This window comes from Rhipicephalus sanguineus, chromosome 2 (genome assembly GCF_013339695.2).
Source record: "Rhipicephalus sanguineus isolate Rsan-2018 chromosome 2, BIME_Rsan_1.4, whole genome shotgun sequence".
In the NCBI taxonomy this organism is placed as follows: Eukaryota; Metazoa; Arthropoda; class Arachnida; order Ixodida; family Ixodidae; genus Rhipicephalus; species Rhipicephalus sanguineus.
Genome location: NC_051177.1, coordinates 37,560,067 through 37,583,291, shown reverse-complemented (window position 1 = coordinate 37,583,291; position 23,225 = coordinate 37,560,067). Strand labels below are relative to the sequence as shown.

Below are 23,225 nucleotides of genomic sequence, written 5' to 3'. Positions count from 1 at the left end.
GACTCAAAGAAGCGAAAGCGGTAAAAACATAATTGTTTTAACGCAGTAAAATATGAGGACACCAGCCCGCGTTATAAGGGGAAGCGCGTGGCACTGCCACACATGTATTTTTAAGACTGTTGAGTTCAACGACGTAAACAGAGCCGTGGCGCTGTGTTTTCTAAAAATCTACATTGCTTCCAATTTGCTTGGCGCTCCGTAATTAGGTGGAACGCATGTACGCCACTGTATATTTGTCAGGATGGACCAGTTAGTACGACTAGTGATGAGAAAATAGGAATCCACAATGAAATTGACCTTTACAACGCCACGTTGGACTCGACGGCACTCTGTGCACACGAAATACTTGCGTGTTCGTCGATCGTCCCCTAAAGAGAACGTGCCGGCCTTGCGTTCCCGCAGGGAGCTGCTGGTGCCTCAGCAGCACTACGACTGGGGTCTCAGGGCGCTGAAGAGCGTCCTTCTCGCCTGTGGACGAATGCGGCTCGCTGCCGCGCCTCCGTCGGGTAAGTTGCCCCTATACCTTTCAAGCGTTTGCGCAGACGTATATAGAGCCTGTCCTTTCTTGAAGTGTTTCTTTTGTGGCTGCCGTCGACCGCGTATTGAATTTCATTCCACTGCGACTGCATCTTCCGATCTGTGGGCTATTACACGGCCCACAATCGCGGAAGTAACGTTGCGTGTTTCTTAAAGAATGACGTGCTTAAAGGAGATTAAGGAATACTTTCAGCGCTTCTAAAAACAAGACATAGAGAAAAGACAGGACGTAGTGAAAGAAGCATAAAAAATTGACGATATGTTAGTCCCCAAATCGCCATCCAATGACTCGACCTGTAAGGCCAGCGCTCCTTCCGTGATTCCTTGTTATTTCTTTCGGTATTATAAGATCGCCAACTAGCCCATTTCTCTGCAAATATATGATTTAGCAAAGCCTCAACAGGAGCAAATGGCTTGAGGCTAAGTTTGTTCCTGGTCGCGTAGGCTGACCCAAACTTTCAGGCTACCGGCAGTAGCTACACCAATTGCAACGGCTTTAACAGCTGTATCAACTTGCGATGGCTCATGGCTACTTAACAAGTAGGTAAAGTAAGGAGAGAAATAACGAAATGACGTTATAATATAGGATACGCTATAGGATACGACATAGGATGACATAACATAAATGGTTGGGTTTACTAAGAGAATAAACACGATTGTGCTGTGTTGTGTTGGTATTTTTTTTCTGTCCTCCGTCGGGGTCGTGCTGCCTGCTTCGCAAAAGAAGTCACATGACGGTCCTTTAGGCATTTGCCTAAGACGACTAGAAGGCAAAGGCCATCTTCTTCTTAGTTCTTCGAAGTCAATTGTATTTATTCCCCACCCCCCGAAAGCTTTCTGCACCCATCATGGTTTTGCACTGCCTCCGAGATCGGAGAAATGTGACGTCACGCTTTGCGACGTCATAGTGACGCCATGATGACGTCGCAAATTTTGGGGACCTGTGACGCCATGATGGTGTCATCACATGATGATGACTTTTTTGCATTACTCGTGTTGACACCGACGTCCACTTCTCGCGTTTGATGAGGCATCTGAGGTTTTCGCCTTATAGAACAAACACGGCGCACTATAACTACGGTTCTTATGATAGCTAGCGTCGTGTATGTGCGTTGTACCTCTTTTCGCTGGTCTCGTTCAGTAACCGGCGACCGCCAGGCCTGGGAACAAAGCCTCGTGGTGTGGGCGGTGCGGCTTCAGGTGCTGCCCAAACTGGCGGTGCGCGACTGCGGCCACTTCGAGAGGCTTCTTCGCGACGTCTTTCCCGGAGTCCCGCCTGTAGAAGACAGTGTCGGAGAAGATGAGCTGTCGTCGGCACTTCGGGAGGCGTACGTCCACCTGGGACTCACTTGGGACGAAGCACAGGTCACTTTTCTCATATATATATATATATATATATATATATATATATATATATATATATATATATATATATATATATATATATATATATATGAGGCACGGAATTATGGCAATCTTCGGGTTTGTGAGGCAAGATTAAGTGACAAACAGGGCCTATGGAAAACGCTGTCGAATATGGCAGTGCCTTTAGCAAGGTGGTCATATGCAACAGTACACTGCAAAATGAAGTTAAATAAAAACAAATTAATTACGCAAGGCCATTTCATCCAAATCTAACAGTGTCGTGCTCTTTCTTAGCCACTTGTCGACGCGTCCAGTAAAAACAAGTGATGTACACCATCGTGCATAAAGCATCTCAAAGGGTTAAGGGCGTGAACCTTGTTATGAGTTCTGGCCATTCTGAACTATGCACATGCGTGTGTGCAGGTGCGCAAGGTGCTGCAGCTGCGCGAACAGCTATCCCAGCGCACCGGCGTGATGCTCGTGGGACCCCCCGGTTCGGGGAAGACAAGTGTATGGCGGCTGCTTCAGCGTGCTCTCCACACGGCATCCGCGGGACGAAAACCGCCGCCCCGTCTATGGCTGCTGGGACCGAAGTCCCTGCCCCGGCAGCAGGCACGTGCCGCTCTGAAAAAATATATCGAGCTTGCAGCGTCCCACGTGCACATGAATCGACTGTTACCACAGTCTGCGGTCATTTTTCCATGTATACGTGTTATTTGTACCTCCCATAGCTCTCGTGACACCTGCAGCGAGTATAGTTGTCATGGTATGGTCAACATCAATCGTTCACAAATGAACGATGCAAAAATGGTATTGTAGCAACCACCTGTAATTCTATTCCAGACTTACCCTGCCAAGGATCTGCCGTGGGGTACAGCAGCTTTAATTCCTGTAATGCCGATTTATAAATGCTTAATGTTCATACGAAATCCCGTGTACTTTGCGTGTGATAGCTATAAAATCATGTCCCAAGAAACGCGACAAAAGCTTGTTGGGAGCTGATCAGCATAACTCTTGCCTAGAGATAGAGAGACATGCTTTCACAGGCGCGTTTGCGCCTTTTACCATGTACCCCGCGTTTCAGACAATTTGCTTTGACAGCGGAGGTCAGCGGACGCTTTCAACAAATCGCAATGCAAAAACGTTCCCTGTTGCCTCGCGTAACCTGTAGCAACCTGGTATTGCAAGAAACGCAGCGCATGTATTCGCTTGAGAGAGGACAGCGTGAACAGCGAAGTCGGCCAATACGACACCTGTTGTTTAGGAGGACATTGTTTCGACATTAGGAGAGAGAGAGAGTAAACGTTCATTGGCAATTCCATATTGGCAACGAAAGTGGATGGGGCCCTTCGTCTAGTGCTCCACTGGCTACAGCGGCTCGCCGGACCTAATCCAGGGTTGCCAGTGTGCTTCCCAAAGCCTTCACCGAGATTCGCGCCTCCCGCGACCATAGAAACCCCTCTCGGCGGCACAAACACAAGCAACCGCATGCATACCCCTCCCCCCTCTTGAAATATGCACTGCGTGAATTAGAGAGGTTATAGGACAGACATAGACGCACACGTATACACTGATATTACGCTTGCAGCTGCTGGGCTACGTCCACCCGGACACCAGGGAGTGGTGCGACGGCGTTCTCACGGCCAGCGCTCGCGAGGCCGCCAGGGAACCTCAAGGTGAGAACAACGCTGTTCTTTAATGCGGCCCATGGGTAACCATTAAACAAGTTCTTCGCAGCGATCTTGAAGGAATGTTCGCACTGTTAAGCATACTAAACCGCGTGCAAGTTCGTAGTTCCGATCGCACGGTATGCTAATGTCACTCGCACTCCTTGCCAGTGGCGTAGCCAGGGGATGGCACACCAGGCACGTGCCCCCTCCCCCCCCCCCCCATCCCCCGCCATTTTTTTTTGTGCCATGGGATACAGAGCAAAAAATGACACTCGACCACACTTGCCTACCCAGCCCCCACTTCAGATAAAGGAGGTGCCCCTCCCACCCGAAACAAATGTCTGCCTACGCCCCTGCTCCTTGCCTACGCCCCTGCTCCTTGCCTGCTCCTTGCCTATCGACATTCCGTGGAAAGGACGGGGACTTATCGAAATGTAGGAGGTATAGAGAAGAGCTCTGCTTCCAATGCGTTTGTCACGACGCTGAAAGGCCAAATACACGCTAAATGACCGTGACAGCTTATATATTTGCAGTTCCACACTGCGTGCGTTGACATCCGCGCTACGTTCGCGTAGCCTTGTTACGACAGCCTTTCATTGGGAGGCGTTGGTTTGTTCCTTACTTAAAGAACCTAAGCTCTTAGTTGGTGAGAAAAAGTTAAGAGAACCAGAAGGGGAATTTGCTTGTGATAATACAATATTCTTTTCTTTTTGCAATAAACAATAATTCCCTTGAAACCGTAGCTTTCACTCCGAAATAATTTTCGGTACTTGAAATCATTAGCGTGCATCTAAGTGCAACATCTTTGTCACGCATACACCCGAAAAATGCGACGCACATCTCTCACTGTTGAAGGGTGGCACGAATAAACGTTTCCCGCGCATGCGCAGAGGTCTCTTGCTGGATCGTCTGCGACGGAGACGTGGACCCGGAGTGGGTGGAATCCCTGAACTCGGTGCTCGACGATAACCGCTTGCTGACACTGCCATCGGGCGAACGCATCCAGTTCGGGCCCAACGTGCATTTCGTGTTCGAGACGGACAGCCTGGCCGCAGCATCGCCGGCCACGGTGTCTCGCGTTGGCATGGTGTTCCTCAGGTCAGCCACATATCGTTCACCATTCATCACTTGCCGATTGAAGCATTCACCGTTGCATGAGAAAATACTTACACGGTCATTTATGCATTCACCTAAGACGAGTGGAAGGCGTAAGCCATCTTTTTCTTCTCACTCGATTCTATTAACCCCGCCCGAAATCTTTCGGCAGCCAACCTGGTTTTCCACTGCCTTCTGGATCGGAGGAATTTCGAAGCACGCTGCTCCTCAAGTGGTTTTGCAGTGCCTCCGTGATCGGCCCACCTTTGAGCGAGCGACTATATGTCATGTGATGTCGTCACAATGACGGCATGATTGCGCCACAAATTTTGGTGATCTGTGACGGCATTACATGGTGTTTTTTTGCATCACTCGTGTTGCCGTCACTGACGCCGATGGTGACTTTTCGCGTTTGAGGAGACATCTAAGGCTCTTGCCTTAGTAGCTACGGCTATCCACTCTCGATGGTCACTGTCTCCTTGCGACAGTGGGTTTATTCGCGAAGGCCAGCTGTCCAGCAGCCTAAACTTCTTAAGCACAGAAAGCGTCATGAATTCGGCTGCATTAGTCACAAAGCCGCTCGTGCACACGAACAGGTGCGAAACAAGAGAGCTAAGATAATCGGCTAACGGTAGACGGTTGGCGCTATCGAAAGTATTTGTGAATGCAACCCCAGATTTTTTTATCATGTTATTCACTACGTGGCTAGGCGGAATAACGTGAAACTTACTACAGGCACGCTGGCTAATAGCGGTTCAGTGTAAATCTCGCTTGGCTACAAACGTCAAATATAATTTACGCTGAAGAGGAAAGGGTCGTGAAATTCTTGGCGTCATTTTTTTTTTTTTCAGGAGGGTACGCCTGACCCTGAAAGCTCCTTGAGTGGCACCTTCGAAAACATTTTTGACTGCCACGCATAACGTACCGCTTGCTCAAGCAGTCTTGCGAATAATTTGGTAGGCACGGTGCACCTAAGCGTTAATAGCAAACTTTCTAAACTTGTGTGACTGTATGTGTTATGTGGTTATCACTGTATATATCATAATCGTCACCCAGCACCTGGAGTAGCATGTCAGGCGAGCAGCCAGGCAAACATCTCCAGCTCCATTAAAATGTTTATCTCTCTCTCATTCAGTTACGGTGCTCGTTGGTGTTTGTATATTGGCTAACAACCGTTGATCAACAGCGTATGGTCACAAAATCGTCGTTCATGCAGTGCCGAGAACAGTCCTGTCAAGGGTATGGTTACGTCTTGGCTCAAGGCGCAGCCGCAGGAAGGCGCTGCAGTGGCAAACCTCGTCGAAGAGCACTTCTTTCGGGCTCTGCGCTTCGCCTTGCAGATGGTACGTCACCGTAATACGCGCATCTTAATGCCCGTGTCGCAAACCACACTATGTTATTCTTCTATTAGTATCATCTTACCTGTTCTGTTTGAGCATGTTTTGGGTGCGGGCAAATGCCTGCGTGCCAATCTCAACTATATAGAAAGAAGCCGTTGGCCCGGTCTGATTGAGTAAACTTGCTTGTAGCAGCCACTAAATTTCGCCTCATCGCAGACCCAGATATTTAGCCTACTGTGTAGCACGACACCCATGGCTTCGCGTGACGTAGCCGTAATTTCTTCTGCTTATGATAGCATAAACTCTGCTCGCTGAAAGCAGCTCACTATGTGCCTTATACCTAAAAAAACTCGCAGAATCCCCTATGCATCCGCCTCAGTCGACTCGAAGGCGAAAGCCTCTTCCTCCTCCTCCTTCTTCTAAGTCGATGCACTGAACTTCCCGCGCCCCCCTCCGAAAGCTCTCTGCAACTAACGTGGTTCTACAATGCCTCCAGGATCGGAGGCATTGTAAGCTTCCTGCACGCCACCTTGTTTTGCACTGCCTCCAGGATCCGCCCACCGTTGACCAAGCAGTGATGGCATGTGGTGCCGTCACGATGTGACGTCACAGTGACGTCATAATGACGTCACGAATTTTGGCGATCTGTGACATCATGATGACGTCCTATGGTGAGGTAATCACGTTATGGTGATTTTTGCATCACTTGTGTTGACGCCGCCGACGTGGGACGCGGAACGCCGATCGATTTTCGTGTTTGGTGAGGCATCTAAAGCTTTCGCCTTAACAGTAGACAATTAAACGATAGATGAGCCCGTATTTGTGCGTTAGATAACACCAAGTCGTAATATATATTACACTCTTGGCCAAGCGTTAGTTGAGGGGCATTAAGGGACGACAACACTCCAGGACGCCATATAATTGTTTTTGTGAGCCAGAATTTAAGAAGGCAATGTTTAATGAAGAGAAAGGAGGAGAGGTCGGCCTGGACAGCAGGTTTCTATTCTGCTATTCCTCACGGGGATAAGAGGAAAACGGAGAGAAAGAGCCAGAATTTAATACGGTGACTACAATATCGCCCAGATTTACTTAATGTTCGCTAAGCTAAGATTCTTAAAAACGGCACTGTTTGTACACACAAGTGGGGGCAGTATCTCTTGAGCCGCAGACAGCCACTGTGACACTCAATTAGAACGTCGTATTTTCAGAAGGACTTCGTCCTTGAGACATCCGCTACGGCAGTCGTGCGCAACGCTCTGTCTTACCTACGAGACGTCAAGACCAGGCCTGAGTTCGCGCTGGCATTGGCTCGGGGGCTATCCGTCAGCCTTGGTTCAAGTGGAAGGGACAAGGTCGCCAAAGAGGTATTTCTATATTACTGCATTCAATGTACAGACTAGCCTTATGTTCTACTCATTGCGTAACACTCCTGAAGACGTGCAACATGTTTAGTATGAATGATGCCGCTAGCGCGGCCGCCACAGCCGGGCTGGATAGCAGAGTACACGCACTCTCACCCCCGCACCCTTCCTTGTCGCCTATGTGCGCGGGAAAATAGCAAGCGTGAAGCTATCATCCTTAGGTACAGAGCGAACATAATTGCGAAGAAAGAGAGCTAGGAATGAGCATTGTCATCGTTCGCATCTCAGATTCACACACTTCTTCGCACCCACAGCGAGAACAGCTTATCTCACAAGGAATTTCTACGGAACATCACGGCGACGGCGAAAATTTGCCTGAGATGTCCCCGCAATTGCTGTCACGATAAACGCTTAAAATCGACCGTATACATCACGTTTGCTCTCGGTGTACACGGCGTATAGGCTAACAAGCACAGAGACGGTGTCTAGCTCGACGCATGTGTAACATAAAGTCGCTTGCTTTTGGATGAACGAGACTTCTTCGCGGCAGGCCCGTAGCCAGGGAGGGGGGGGGGGGGGGGGGCTAGAGCCTCCCCCCTCCGAAATTTTGGTGAAGTGCGCGTTTTTATGAAAAATAAATAGCGAAAATAGGTGTTTTTCTCAGTCAAGGTTTTCAGCAAGTGCCCCCCCCCCCGATAAAAATTCCTGGCTACGGGCCTGGTTCGCGCTGATTTATTGTGATGTTACTTGCAAACTTGGGTGCACTAACCAGAGCCTCGACTTCGCGTTCCCCATTCCTAGATTTTCTCTTGGATGAGTGTGTCGGCGCCCGATCCCAGCCGTCCGCTCAACTGCTACTGGGATGACAGGGCCGACAGGCTAGCCAAGTACGAGCCACAGGTGGGTAATGCGCTAACTCACTCTTCCGACGCCACCCATGTTAAAGATTCACAAATTCTTCACTCCGCACTTGAGATAAATATACGTATGCCTTAGCATGCGGTCACTGTCCTTTGAGTCCCGCGGACAAGACGAGTTACACGGACATTTTTCACATATGAAAGAGATACACATCAAACAAAGTTTGCGAAAACCGAAAACGATACTCAGATTATCTCCTACAAAGGACACCGCAAGAACACTCAATGGTCATTGTCTGGAGACCACAGAAGGGTTTAGCAAGACGAACGGCAAGGTTTTTGCAGTTTAGGGATAATTGTATATGTGACAAGCCAGGACTGCGCAAAATGAATAGTCTTTTTTTTTTCTTAGAGTGTACTTTACTAGCAGTCAAGTAACCTTGTAATACTATTCTGTCAGTCTTCGCGGGACATCAGCCTATCCGAGCTTTTGGCGACGCCCGTGGTGGAGACGGTGGACGTATGCAACGCCATGGACGTGCTCACTCCTTGGTTGGCATCTCAGGAGCTCGTGATAATAGCTGGACCAGATGGATGCGGAAAGAGGTACGGCACTCCTGGTGTGTTTATCGCGCTACATGTACGCAGCCTGCGCTTTTGTTCTCAACATTAAAAAAAAAAGATCTTGCAGTTTTTATACATTCATCGTGAAAGCTCGGCCTCGCAGGAGTTGCACTGTTCAGCTCGAGAACGCGGGTTCGATTGTCTGCCGCAGCAGCCGCATTTGGATTCTGGTAACATGCAAAAACAACCGTGTACTTAGATACACGCATAGAGTTTCCTAAAATTAACTAGAGGGGACTCTGGCGCTGCGATCGTTCAGCTACCATGGCAATGATGGGTAGTACACAAATTTGCCTAGTCTTCGTGCTTGCGGCTTCAAACGTACTTGTGGGTACTTGTGGCTTTGTTTATTGCTGTGTTTTGGCGTTCGTTTCGGATAAAAGAATGGACCGTTGTGAACTTCGTGACCAGGTTTGAATTGCTGAGCCTAATGAAGTTAAAGTGGCGGAGTGAAACTGCTGACTTTTGCTGAACTTTGTTTTTCGACAAAGCGGATGCAGCCGACGCGGAGCCAAACGGAGCCGAAAGTACGAAGTTTAGACAAATTTGTGTACTACCCATCATTCCCATGCTGGCTGAAGCGTCATGCGTTGCGGCTCCCATAGACACTAGCGCCCGAGTTCCCTCTAGTAAGTATTGTAGGAAACTCTATGGATACACGTACACGTTAACGATTTCCAGGCGGTAGAAATTAATCCCGGGTACCGCACTAGGGTAGGCCTCGATCATGTAGCGATCCCCTCGCACACACACTTTCTCCGACATCATTTGACACCAAAGACCAACAGCTTCGCCGGTAAATCATATCATCCCAGACAAGTGTCAAGATATTTTTTGTCGCTGTAATCGAAGAGAGGAACATATCCAGAAAATTATTCGCTTTACTAAAGGAATGATGCCCTTGATCGTGAAGGTTTGTTTCATTGAGAACATTTAAGTATCAATCATGGTTTCAATATTTAATTCCGTAGAGAACAAAGCCGTTAACCGGCTCATCTGTGGCGGTAAATATACTCTAGGTACACAGCAAGCGCGGTTCAACGAATGTCTTCAAATACATTAGTGACGAGTTCTCGAAGGAGTTACTGAATAGGCAGCTTTAGAATAGCGTACGCAAAGATGGCGTAGTTTATGGTCGCCCGCTATTTTCGGTCACTTAACGGGGGCCCGCAAAAAGATAGCGTACGAGGCATGCGTAGTGGTGAAAAACGCTAACGGAAAGCTTCGCGTACAGTATTCTAAACCTAAAACTCCCTAGTATCGAGGTACCGGGACGGCGTACTGCTCTCGCATAGTAGAGCACAAATGATACTCTAAATCGTTCGTCCTTTCTTCTAAGAGGAATTCAAGCAGCTAGCGTCACATATACAGCGAGACAGCTTAACGCTCTCCAATGACAGAGCGCACGTGTACTCCCAATCGCCCCTCTTCTAAATGCGTGAGCTTTTCCATGCCGAAACAGCGAGAAAACTAGCGCAGCATGCACTAATACCCCTGTTACACAGGCAAGTTAACCGCAGTTACGACCAACCGCGGTTAACCGCGTTGAACCACGGTTAGCGCCAACCACGGTTCGCCGATGTTACACGGCGCACAAGCGACCTCGGTTAAAGCGGACTTGCTTTGGCGTGAATGACTCTGCGTCTGGCGGCAGTCCGGCGTTCCACTCGGCTGTTATTGCCGCGTCCACTTTCGCATTCCTTGAGGTGCTCCGCAGATGACGGTAATTGTTTTCCCAACGCCTAATCAGGCTTTATGTGGTTCGTGCAGTCCAATTCGTTCGCTTTTCACGAACGCTCGCAGCGTACACACGTCCATCATGGAGGCCGCCATTTTCTCGGTTAGCCGCCAAACCGAGGTCGCCATGCTCGGTTTGGTACAACCGCGGTTAGCGGCATAACCGCGGTTTCGCATACCGTGTAACATAAGCGAACCGCGGTTGCGCGTAACCGCGGTTACACTAACCGAGGTTTAGGCTGTCCGTGTAACAAGGGTATAACATAAGCGAACCGCGGTTGCGCGTAACCGCGGTTACACTAACCGAGGTTTAGGCTGTCCGTGTAACAAGGGTATAAGTCGCGCAAGACCTGGTCACAGCAGAGCTGGTGGACAACTAGCTTTTCCTGACTTGGCTAGGCTTTTACACTCTCCCAACCTCTCTCTTTCCCACCCCTCGCTATACTATACTGTACTGTACTGTACTATACTATACTATACTATACTGTACTATACTATACTATACTATACTATACTATACTATACTATACTATACTATACTATACTATACTATACTATACTATACTATACTATACTATACTATACTATACATGGGCATGCTTGCACTCCTTTCTTTTTCTATCTTCTTTTTGTATCTGTTTATTTCTACCTCCTTCTTTCTCTTTCTACCCTTTTCTCTCTTTCTTTCTTCTTCTCACATCTGTCCTCCTCAACCTCACTTCCCTTTCCCACCCCCCCTTGCTATACTATATAGTATACAAGACTATGCTATGCTCTGCTAGCGTGCCTTATACTTTATATAAGGATGTACAGTCAACCACAAAAGTTTACCGACCACGCCAACGCGTGGCCAAGAGCTTCTTCGCGACATTTCCGCGAGGTAAGCGGCGATCGACAGCAGCGCTACGCCCAAGACGCATCCATCACGTGATCGATGGCCTGGCTATATCCCCACTGGGCACAAATCTTTTCCACCTTTCACTTTTTAACGTGATGCCCTCTTCGGCAGCCGTGGTTGCTCGTGTCTCGAAGCGGCCATCAGCATAACTGTTATCAGTCGCAGTCTTCCTCACAAAGCGATATCTGCCAAACGGCACACCATTCGAAGCACGCCGTGGTCGCTTTCATTCTGCCATCAAAGTAGTAGTGTGACACTCATACCGCAGATAAGCGCTTTGCGTGAAAACAACGAACTAACAATGTTCTGCGCGGCAGTATAAAATTGATATGCCAGTGAATAGCAAGAAGACCCGTTTCCGGCGCAGCAGTGCGGTCGACAGTAGATGGCGCACCGATATAGGTGGCGAGGACAGGCAGCTTGGCATAGACTTTACCTCAGGTACTGTATATGCTACCTAAAGGTAGCATATACAGTAAGTCTAGTTTGGCACGCGCTCGCGTGATCCGCTAGCTTTTGTGGTTGACTGTATGTGACACTGTGTTGCCCACCCCAATGTACAAAGCGCTATATACTGCAGGCAAGGGTCAGAATGTACTTAAACGATTTAAAAAATGCAAGCAGCTCCAACTGCAAAATCTTTCTTTTTTTAATTTACACATGGGAACACTTCCATTAAGAACCTTTTTAGAGGAGCGAGGTTTTTTTATGCCATGCGGCTCCGACAGCTTAATCTGTAACCAACCTGAAACCACTGATCACGTTTTTCTACACTGTTGGTAGAGGGCATACTTTTGGAACCTGTTGCAGAGGACAATCAAACAAGAATTTCCATTAGGCCCGCATGGAATCAGGTACCTGCCTAGCAATAGACAGTGAAGACGGATTACCATTTGACCTAATCATGATGATTGGCTCGTACAGTATATGGCGTTCACGAATGGCTGGATTTTACTGCGACCCAGCTGGAAGACCAACAAGGCCGTATTTTCAGGAAAGTATGGCCCGATTTATCAAAGTAGAAAAAACAAAAGAATGTGTTCCTTCATGGTTGGCTAGGGTAGAACCCCTGCTTACTGTGAAGGAATTCTAAATGGCAACGCTATTCACGCAGTGATTGTGTGCTTGCAATTTTTACAGCGAAAGCTGTTATGAGATCATTTCACCGGCCGTTTTTGGCGCCGTAGTTGTCCGCCGCCGCCGCCGGTGTCCGTAACCAGTATCGCTCGAAATAAGAAATAAGAAAAAGTTCCAGTATGGAACGAGGTTCGAACCTGGGCCCTCTGCGTGGGAGCCCAGTATTCAACCTCTGAGCCATGCCGGTGCTTGAAACTGCTTTGCAAAAAGGTCCTATACAGGCTTCATGTCGGGAAGGAACCACATTAGCATATGCAATGTAGCGTGGTAGAAGAGTAAGATAAGCACCATGCGTCGCACAACGCGAATTCTGTAACCAGGCGTCACACAATGCGAATTACACAACGAGTAGGTTGTTGAATGCTTCCAACCCATTACAAAGGACTCTGCCATAATTCTTCGTCGTCATCAGGCACAGCATCAACAAAGCGCGCATAATGCCTTACATGGGTTTAGCAGGTACCAACTCTCTCCGTAGAATGCCGAAAAATGGCACAGTGCCTGCTTCCCTACTTCTCAAAAATTACAATGATTTAAAGCGTAGTGGGTTCCTCGCAAGCGCACTTGTATTGGTTGCCAAGGAAGCCCATAAGCGCATGATCCATTTCCTCGGAGTCTCAGTAAAGTTCTTCGCCCCCCCCCCCCCCCCCCGTGTCTCTCCCACGTCAACGTATGTTATACAGCATGACGGGAGAGGGAAATAGCGACCGGGCGTCACCCAATTCAAATTACATAACTGGTGGGCCGTTTAAAGATTCCAACCCATTACAAAGGGCTGAGCCATAATTCTTCATCGTCATCAGTCGTCGCGTCAACAAAGTGCACATAATGCCTTACAGACGTGTAGCTTGTGCCTCGCTTCTCCGCAGAATGACGAATAATGGCTCAGTAGGTGTTAGGTACTTGTATTGTGGCCCCAAGAGAGCTTAACGGGCTCTAGAAACGCCGCTCTTCCAGCTTTCGCTGTGACTGTGCTGCGGTTTCAGCGCAGGCCTGGCGTTTTTTTTGTGTGTGTGTGTGTGTGTCTTGTAATGTAATTCTGTTGTCCTCGTTTGTGTGACGTACAATGGGGCAAGAAAAATTAAAAAATAAACACCCTGAATAGCCACGTGGTTAAGACTCTCGCCTTCGGTTCATAGGTACGCGAGTTCGAATCTCGCCTCGCCAAGAAATTCTTTCCCCAAGAATTTTTCTCTTTTTCTTTATCCGCCGCGGTGGTCTAGTGGGTATGGTGCTTGACTGCGGACCCGAAGGTCGCGGGATCGAATCCCGGCCGCGGCGGCCGGGTTTTCGATGGAGGCGAAAATGGTTGAGGCCCGTGAACTTAGATTTAGATCCACAGATGGTGGAGATTTCCGGAGCCCTCCACTACGGCATATCTCATAATTATATCGTGGTTTTGGGACGTTAAACCCCCGCAATTATTATCGTCCTCTTTATTTTTATCTCTTTTTCTTTCTCCCTCTCTCTGTACTCGTTCTCTCGCCGAATCAGAGTTATTGCATCCCGCGCCGGAGAAATCGGCAATCGTGTTCTGGGAGAGAAGACGACGAAGAGAGCGCGTACCGGTTCATGATGGTGATAATTTCTATTCGCTCTGCACGGATTAACGGTCGGATTGAACATATCCGCTTTCAAAACTGTCCGTCCTTCTGCCACGTGAGATGATAATCGCCATAAAGAAAGCTCACGGGATCCCTTATGCATTCGCCTAACACCACTCAAAGGCGAAAGCCATCTTCTTTATCTTGTCAGTCGACTGTATTGATCCTTCCTCGCCCCTGAAGTGTTCTGCGCACCGTGAATTCACAAGTTGTTTCACAGCTTCCGATATCGGCCCACCTTTGACCAAGGGACGATGGCAAGTGATGGCGAGGGATGATGGCAAGGGACGATGACAAGTTTATGATGCCATCATCACGTCATCTGCGATCGCGCTACTTTTTGCGTCGATCGTGTTGACGCTATCGACGCCGGCGTTCACTTCACGCGTTTCATGAGGCATCTAGAGCTTCCGCCTTAAAATGAATGAATAAAACAAAGAACAGCATTATGACGGCGACGCCGGGAACGCGCTTCAATAAGCGATAACAGAAAGGAGACCCTACGAGTAGAAGTATTAATAAACGTTTATCGCGTGGAAAGGATTGAAGGGTCAGTGGGTGGAGTTCCCAGTACAGAGGGCCCCACTGGCCTTTGCGGCTCGCTGGGCTTGATCAAGCAGGGCCGTTCAGCTCTTTTTTTTAGGGGCGAAGCTCCTTAAAGCGGCACCCGTTCGTCCCTCGTAGTGCGACACCAGTCGTAATGCTAGTACCAGATCTTGACCTCCAAGGTGGTGATGGTGGGAGATTTCTCCTGTGCGTTGTTGAACAATAAAAAATTCGCAGCGTGCGCGTTAACTAAAAGCCGAATTCTTTTGTCTCTCATTCCCCATTAGCAGCCATTGGCATGTTCCAGTAGGAAACGTTAGTAGAAGTAGAAGTGTAAGTGCTAGCTAAAAGCCAACTTCTGTCTCTCATTCCCATTAGCAGCCATTGTTTACCTCCAAGGTAGTGCCTGGTGAGATTTCTCCTGTGCGTGATTAAACAATAAAAATTTTGTTCAAAACGCCGTTGATTGATGAAATAAACCAACGAAAGACGCCAGATGTTTTGTAAAAGCAAAACGAAAAGACGCCAGATGTTTCTAAAGCAAAAACGAAAAGACGCCAGCTGCTTAACGAAAGACGCCAGATGTTTGCTAAAGCAATGGTTTTCTAAACAATGAAAATTCACAGCGTACATGTAAAATTAAAGTGAGCTGTAAGTCGTCATAACTCTCATCGAACCTTTAGTATAAACGCGCCCGATCTCACGTCGGTGATGATGTACTGGGCAGAATTCACGGAAGATTCACGGTTTGCCGATGAACCTCCGCAGCTTCGCCCACTCATCATCATTCACTCTGTGGATATGCTGTGATTTTTTTGTGCTAGCAAGTTAGGTATCCCAGTGCCTGTTTCTGAGTAGGTGCCCCAATTTGGGGCAATCTCTATTCGGGCGCCACGAGCCGTATTCCCACGTAGTGTGAACAGCGGGAGGGGGGAGTTCGCTTTCGACGCCACGTGCACATGTCCGCGTATTGTGCGGGGCTTATATGGTGTTGTTTGCAAAAATTTGGGCATGCTTTCGTTCAAAAAAGGCGCACCTGCCCAGAACAGGTACTGAACTCGATGTATCTGACCACTATTTCACTCATTAATCTTTCCATGCGAGTTTTACAATAGCCGAAAGTTGTTGAACTTCCACAGTGTGTTGCTGTCGCATTGCCTGGCGCGGTTGCCAGCTCCTTGCGAGGTCCGCTGGCTTTCCTGCACGGCTCAGACAGGCGCCGCCCAGGTGTCGCGCGCCCTACGCCAGGCGTGTGCCCCGTGTGCCGGCGGCGGGCTACAGCCCCGGGGCGCCGCCGGATGGCTGGTGCTGTGCCTGCGCGGTCTGGGCGCGGCGCGCCGCGACCGCTGGGGCTCGTGCCAGCTGGCCGCCTGGCTTCATCAGGTGCGCACCCACGGAGGATACCACGACCCCACTGAGGCCGGATGCCCATGGGTGACGCTGCAACGAGTGCAGTTGGTGGCCACTGTAGCGCTTCCGGCCTCTGCGCTACCGCCAAGACTACTGTCGGCAGCGCGCGTTTTCGCGCTTGGGTGAGTGTATGGATGGGCTTCCAAGGTACATCAGCACCTAGTCTTTACTACATTTGAGGTAACGATAACGGTGCTGGTACGTCGTAGTCTATAGAGCCGTCTCGTCGATAGAAAAGAAAAATATATATACGTCTCATAATTTCAGGGGAAGACAGTGGTTTGAAGTGATGAGAAATCATTCAGCAGGAAATGTCGCTGGAGCCAACGTTTGGACAGGTGTACTTGTCGAGGCAGTCGGCGCCGAAAACCTTACAGACGAATCGCAAATACTAGAGCCCCTGTATTCACAAAATCTACTTGCGCTAGAACTGGTTCTATAAGAAAATCACCCAACAATGATGCTGCACATAATCTTAACGAAGGCGGCCGCCCAGTGGCGAGCATCATTTAGGAACGAAAATGTATGTGAAATCTGACCCTGCTTTTTTTTGACGTCACCAGCGAGAATTGAGCGACGGTGCCTTACCTACGGGGAACGCGTTGGCGCACTCAACAATAAGTTTAAATGAATTGCAGGGCTCCGCAGCCACCGGAGCTTGCGCGAATATGCGACGCCTACTTTGTGCCGGTAGCTCGACATCTGGCAGAAGGCAGCCTGGCCGATCAACACGAGGCCCTAGCAGCCTCTATGGTTACCCTTGTGCAGCAGGTGAGATGTGATTGCGGTATTTATGGTAAGTTATTGTATTAACAAAGGGTCCTGAAGTGTAGCTGAAGAAACTGTGAGTTAATCTTTTGAGTAAAGCTCTGCATGTGTGTTCTCGAATCCCGATGATTCCGCGTGTCAAGGCAAAGTGTAGTTCACAATCGCTGCCTGAAAATCATTCCTTTTGTCGAATACCATGAGGATAATGATCATGTGACGAAAATGCATTGAAAACGCTATGCTTTTTTTTTTGTCTTTCAACGGTCACAATTTGGTTATCCTTGCGCGTTGCTTGCACTTGTAATGTCAACACGAGCACACCGACTTAAATACAAAACTGCTGTGATAATGTTAAAAGGGAACACATCAAGAACAGTACTGTACGATGAAAGTTGGCCAAGAAAAAGACCGTTTCTCCTGGTTAGCCTGCATAAACTTTCGTTTACAATATTGCTTAATGTATTGGACCGTTTCGCCATTCCCTGTCAGACCTTATACATGAAGTAAATTTGCACATGTATTTTTGATACCGTGAATTTCTAAGCCTAAGGGCAGGCTTTCGAAAAAAAAAGATACGCAGGCTGGTTCGGCCTCGTTTGTTAAGCCTTGTCGGTTAAGTCTGGCTGCCCGGACCCCTCCTGGCAATCACAGTAATTGGCTCAGGCACAGCCGATATCTGGAGAAACAGTTAGATGTGTTACTGTGATCCAGGCTCAGTCTCGACTGCCTGCTGCCGCCGAGAGATTGACGGCGCGACTGCTCACGGACTGGGTGCGGGGCCTGGTACGCTACTCCGCGCCAGACGCGCAAGGCCTGTTGGCTTGCTGGGCACACGAAGGCTGCCGACTCTTCAAAGACCCTCTAGCCGACGACGCGGACCGCGCGCAGCTGGACGCACTATTTGCGGGCGTTCTACGCGCTCAATGGCCCCAACATTCATCGGCGATCCTGCAACGTGAGAAGGGTACGAGAAAACGAAAGTTTTGTGTTGCTACCCAAAATTTCAGACTGCCATGCTTTATGCCAGCGAGCCTAAACACACCAGCGTCTATATATGGAGCTCTTGCTTTGTGATCTCATGCTCGTCTACGGAGTTCTGTGCTTCGTGTGAATTCATTTTACCGGTGCTCATATCACACTATCTTACCAGGCTGAAAGGCACAGTGAACGATAAATTAGTTCAATGAAGCAGGAGGAGGAGGAGGAGGAATAAACTTTATTAAGGGAAACCAGCAGGTTTAAGTGGCCGGGCCTAGGCCTCCCATGAGGGGACGTCAAGGGCTTGCCTCAACGCCGCCTCACGGGCGTGCTGGGTCGCAGTGAGTGAAAATTTTTTATTTTTTTTTATACCGAGCTGTTTCTGTTGACCGTCATCTTGAGATACATTTCCATTCCTTAATTACAACGGCCAAGCCTCACCCGCCGCATCGTGGGCCTTCTGGACTACCTGGAGTTGATGAAACCACACTCTAAGAAAAAAAAAGGTGTCGTTTGACTCTTCTTCTATACATGTGAGAGTCACATGTTTAGCACTCTCTTAAGAGAGGCACGTTGACTCTCTTTAGAAGAGTCGTGCACTGACTCCCTTTTGGAAAGTCGTGCGTCCCACGACTCTCCTAAAGACAGTCAACGTGCCTCCCTAAAGAGAGTGCTACACTTGTGACTCCCACATGTATAAAAGGACAGTCAGAGTTCTTAGAGTGCAGTCGTGACTCTTGATCATTAAATAAAGGTGTCTTGCGAGGACGTGGGAGAGGCACGTGGTCTTCCCTGAATAAAAACGAAGGAAGAGGGGGGGGGTGACTTCTTCAGGACTTCAATAAATTTTACTACGTATACCTACCTACCTTAATTACAAAAGTCAACTTTTGCTTGTAGCATGTGCTGTCCGTTCTTTCATGGCCCCGCGAAACTACAATCATGCTCCGCAACGTACACATCTGTAGCAAAGCGAATATGTTATAGGCTAGCATTGCCGACAACGTTCCACATCGATGGTGACGATGTAAGGCATATTTGTCTTATGGAAGGCAGCAACTACTTTCACGAAGACAAGTGCACTTGTCTAACCGTTGGCTCCATCGACGCTCCCTGTTCAGTGATTTTTTGTTTTCATTTCTTCGTTAACATCTGTCACTTCTGAAGTGTGTGCGAAGTCGTTTACATAGCTTCGCTGTCCTTGATGTAGTCTTACAGACATGCGTCTGCAAACAATTCCTTTTTTTTTAATTGAAAAATATATCATACAAGAAAGCCTTTTGTTGTATCGCGTTCTCTGTCACTCACAGAAGTCGTCTACGTGTCCAAGCCTGGTGACTCGTCGACGAAAACAGCCGCGTGGGGAAGCCAGCTCGAGAAGCTTGATTTGAAAGATTGGAACGATGCTGTTCTCAAGACTGTCAAAGAATGCGGTACGTCATTTAAACTTTGTTTGCCTATTTTTCTCTTTCAAATATGTTTTGTGCTACTACAATTGAAAAAAAAAAAAAAGCTTGCTTGACGTTATGCGTACCAGTAAAACAGGAAAACGTGATGCGTACGACGCTCTTGCTAACTGTGTCTGTTTGCTACCAAACAGACACAGTTTCACCACTGATTCATCGACCAACGCAGGTGCTTACGCGGTGCCTGTGCTCGAATGGCTGTCACTAGTGGCCCAAGCGGACTGGGCTCTGGGCCGACCAGCAGGTTGGATCCTGGTCGGCGGTGCCTCTGGAATGGCCCGCCGTATGGCGGTGCGCCTGGCTGCCCACCGAGCCCGGCTACCCTGCGTCTCTCCTAAGGGTCGGTCGCTGGCTGCCAGCCGGTCCGACCTGCGTCCGGTACGTGTTGTGAAAGGCATGTAACTCGGCGAATTAAAATAAAAATATGGAGGCGACCTTAATCCTCGGCTTTCGGCGTTCGCGTGCCCTGGCATATTCCTTGGTTTAACCTTGTTTTTCGTCGCGCTGCCCAAGCAGATCTCAGAGGCGACGTAGAAATAAGCGCGTGGTTGAGATCTGCTCCGCCAGGCGCTGCAACAATCTCAGGTGCTCTAGGGTGCCTCGATGCTCCTCTTTCCCCGCCGCTCCGTGGAGGGTGGCGACACCTGCGCCACGTCGGTGCCCACTCCTCGGCAGCGCACGGCTGGCGCGAGGTTGTAAAAAGCTTTCGTGCGATGGGGCACGCAACATCCAGGCATCTTTTTCGGATCGCAGAGACCAAGCCACTGTGCCAGCTCGATTTGGCACGCGCATGAGGCGTGAGCGAGCGGTTGGGCATCTCAATGGCGGACGTACCAACAAGGAATGTCGCCACCTTCCACGAAGCGGTGGTGGAGGAGGAGCATCGAGGCACCCTAAGGTGCTCACACCCTTTCAGTGAACTCAATCAATTAAGTTTCATTAATTATCCTGACAGTTAATTGGCCCTTACATTAAGGGAAGTTATGCTCCGATATAATATGTATCCAATATTACTCTCAACTTGAACCAGAACCATGGAGTTCTATTTTTTAGAAAACTATTTCTGGATATTCGAAAAACCGGAAGTTTTTTGAAGAGAAGCAAGAGTATCACTCGGCGCTCGTTCCACTAAAAAGTATTAACTCAGAATTACCACATCGTGTAGGCCACCCAACAGGTGCAGCCACGTGCCGTGTCATGCCCGTATGATCCAAGAGAAGCTGAGAATACGGTCGAAGAGGCGTTGGTCAAAGAGAGAAAAACTAGAGGAAATGCTCAAAGCCATGACGTGAGGCAAAAAAAAAAAAAGTCAGATTGCAACTTCTCATCATGCGCCCCTGTGTAGCTGACTCGTGGTGACGAAAGGCGACAGGAAGCGCTCGGTTTGCGATATCTACTTACATTTGACAAATTTTTGCGGGAGGAGACTCGTGAAGCAACCAAGTCCAGTAGTAAGGTCGTTGTATAATAAATTTTAAAGATGTTGTGGGGCCCTTCTAAATAACATAAAACTAAGAGCGGCGCGCACGTGTGTGTTCATTGTCGCCTATGTAATGTGTAATCTTTTGCGACGTTTATCTTTATGCAATGTAACGGTCATCATTTTCCTGTGCTAGCTGGTGCAGTCGGCCGGGCTCGAAGGTCAGAGGGCGGTGCTGCTGCTTGAGGACCAACAGCTGGACGAGGACTCGCTCGACCTGCTGGCCGCACTATGGGCCACGGGCGAGGCACCTGGACTCTTTCGGCCCGACGAACTTGACCTAGCGCCTCTTCTTCAAGAAGGGGATGCCGAGGCCGACGGGCTCACACCCTGGGAACATTTCTGCCGCCGTAAGCTTCACACGCTGCTGAACTTGCATTGCTTTAACCTTAAAACCTTATACGTTGTGTGTTGACTGTTTGTTCTTAGGGGCATAAGGTAGGCTGGCGAAAATTTTGGGGAGGGGCGCCTCCCGTACCGTCTCACCCCCCCCCCTCCTTCCTGGCGGCAGTCTCTTGTGTATGCAGTCCTCCACCTGCGTTCGCGTTTCCGGCTGGACTAGTCGCGCTAACGAACTACCATTTGCCTAGCAGATGCCAATTGCGAACTTTCTATATCGAACAAGATAACCTCATCAAGTGCATCGACCGTTTCGGACGGCAAGTGGCAAGTTCATATTGCCGCGAGCAGCGCCTTCTGGTTTGTTCTTTTGCTTATTAAGTTGCCAGCGGTCTGGCGGCCGGAGTTCTTATCTGTGTTCGAAGCGAAGCCCGTGTTTCACTCTCGCCCTCTCTTTTGTAGCGCACCCAGGGTATCTTGATTTGATAGGGCGAGTGCTTCGCTTATCGCTGTAATTCGATGGCATCAAAAAGGAATAACGCCGAGACACAAAAGGCTCGCAGCAGAAACGCCGCGGCGCGCTCTTCCCGCCGACGCTCGCCTGCGTACGTTGCCATTTTGTTGGCTATTTCTTCGCCGCGTTCGTTTTTCCTTTGAGTTGACTGCGGAGCGCAAGTTCGCTCCAATAAACCTCATTTTCTGAACGAACATTGCATCGTTGTTGCCTACGTGACATCTGGTGGAGGTGCGGGGTACATGAACCCTAAACCCTCTGCAAGTCGTCAGGCAAGTCCAACTCGTACCAGCCGCCGACAGCAAGGTCTTCAGCCGGAGTTTGGGCTGCTTCCGGAAAAAGTGAAGAAAGAAGACGTCGTGGCCACAGCCATGAACAACGCTGCCACCATGACCAACACCGCCAATGCTCCCGTAGTTCTTCAGCAACCGAGGGAGCCGCCACCATTTCACGGGTCACCCTCGGAGGATCCCGAAGATTGGTTGGAGCAAGTTGAACGGGTCAAGCTGTTCAACCGCTGGGACGACGAGGAGACACTGAGGCACGTGTTTTTCTACCTCGCAGACTCAGCTCGAACTTGGTTCGAAAACCATGAGAGCTCCATAGAGTCCTGGCAGGGATTTAGGACGCAATTTTTAGCGACGTTCACCACGGTTGTGCGGAAGGAGCGGGCCGAGGTCTTGCTGCAGACGCGCACGCAACACCCCAACGAAGGTGTAGTCGTGTTTGTAGAAGAGATGAAAAAGCTCTTCAGGCGAGCTGACCCTGAAATGGCCGAAGAAAAGAAGTTACGCTTCTTAATGCGTAGCGTCAAGGAAGAACTGTTTGCCGGGCTTGTGCGTAATCCGCCCAAAACCATTGCCGAATTCGTGGCCGAAGCCAGTACCATTGAGAAGGCCCTCGAAATTCGTGCCAAGCAGTATAACCGTCGCTGCGTTGACACGGCCAACATGAACTACATTGACGGGAACCAGATTCCGACGGATACACTACGCGAGACCATCCGCGCAGTAGTAAGGGAGGAGCTGCGTAAACTTCTCCCAACGGCGCCGCAACCCCAAGTCGCTTCCCTAAGCGACGTCATCCGTGAAGAGGTGCAACAAGCACTGGGCACTTCTACGCTGCTGGAACCACCCCGTGAGCCGCAGGCTATGGCCTACGCCGCGGCTATTCGTGCCCCCCGCCCACCCGTACCTCGTCGCCAGGAGCCTCCATACCGCCGTTCTCCGTCGCCTGGCCGGCGGCCTGTGATGGAACACGCGACGCCAAGGAAAACCGACGTGTGGCGAACCCCCGACCGTCGACCGCTGTGTTACCACTGCGGAGAAGCCGGGCACGTCTACCGTCGCTGCTCCTACAGACAACTGGGCCTGCGAGGTTTCTCCGTCGATGCACCGCGCCCCTTGCCCGGTCAACGACCCAGCGAGATCGATGAGTACCTTTCTCACACCAGCCGTGGACCAGCGCGCTTCAGCCGTTCACCGTCGCCCCATCCT

General features: G+C 49.5%; 1 protein-coding gene across 1 annotated transcript in view; it reads left to right on the top strand.

Annotated features, from left to right (window-relative positions):
• The window catches only part of LOC119381544 (cytoplasmic dynein 2 heavy chain 1), a 90,420-nt gene that overhangs the window by 31,082 nt on the left and 36,113 nt on the right, over positions 1-23,225 (top strand). Inside the window, exons 25-39 of the mRNA XM_049412820.1 lie at positions 403-506; positions 1,679-1,902; positions 2,326-2,514; positions 3,491-3,578; positions 4,463-4,670; positions 5,884-6,010; positions 7,216-7,371; positions 8,170-8,268; positions 8,689-8,834; positions 15,914-16,306; positions 16,823-16,955; positions 17,664-17,916; positions 19,241-19,363; positions 19,566-19,774; positions 21,013-21,226. Of these exons, the coding sequence (XP_049268777.1) occupies positions 403-506; positions 1,679-1,902; positions 2,326-2,514; positions 3,491-3,578; positions 4,463-4,670; positions 5,884-6,010; positions 7,216-7,371; positions 8,170-8,268; positions 8,689-8,834; positions 15,914-16,306; positions 16,823-16,955; positions 17,664-17,916; positions 19,241-19,363; positions 19,566-19,774; positions 21,013-21,226 (2,666 nt within the window). The remainder of the gene's footprint in view (positions 1-402; positions 507-1,678; positions 1,903-2,325; positions 2,515-3,490; positions 3,579-4,462; positions 4,671-5,883; positions 6,011-7,215; positions 7,372-8,169; positions 8,269-8,688; positions 8,835-15,913; positions 16,307-16,822; positions 16,956-17,663; positions 17,917-19,240; positions 19,364-19,565; positions 19,775-21,012; positions 21,227-23,225) is intronic.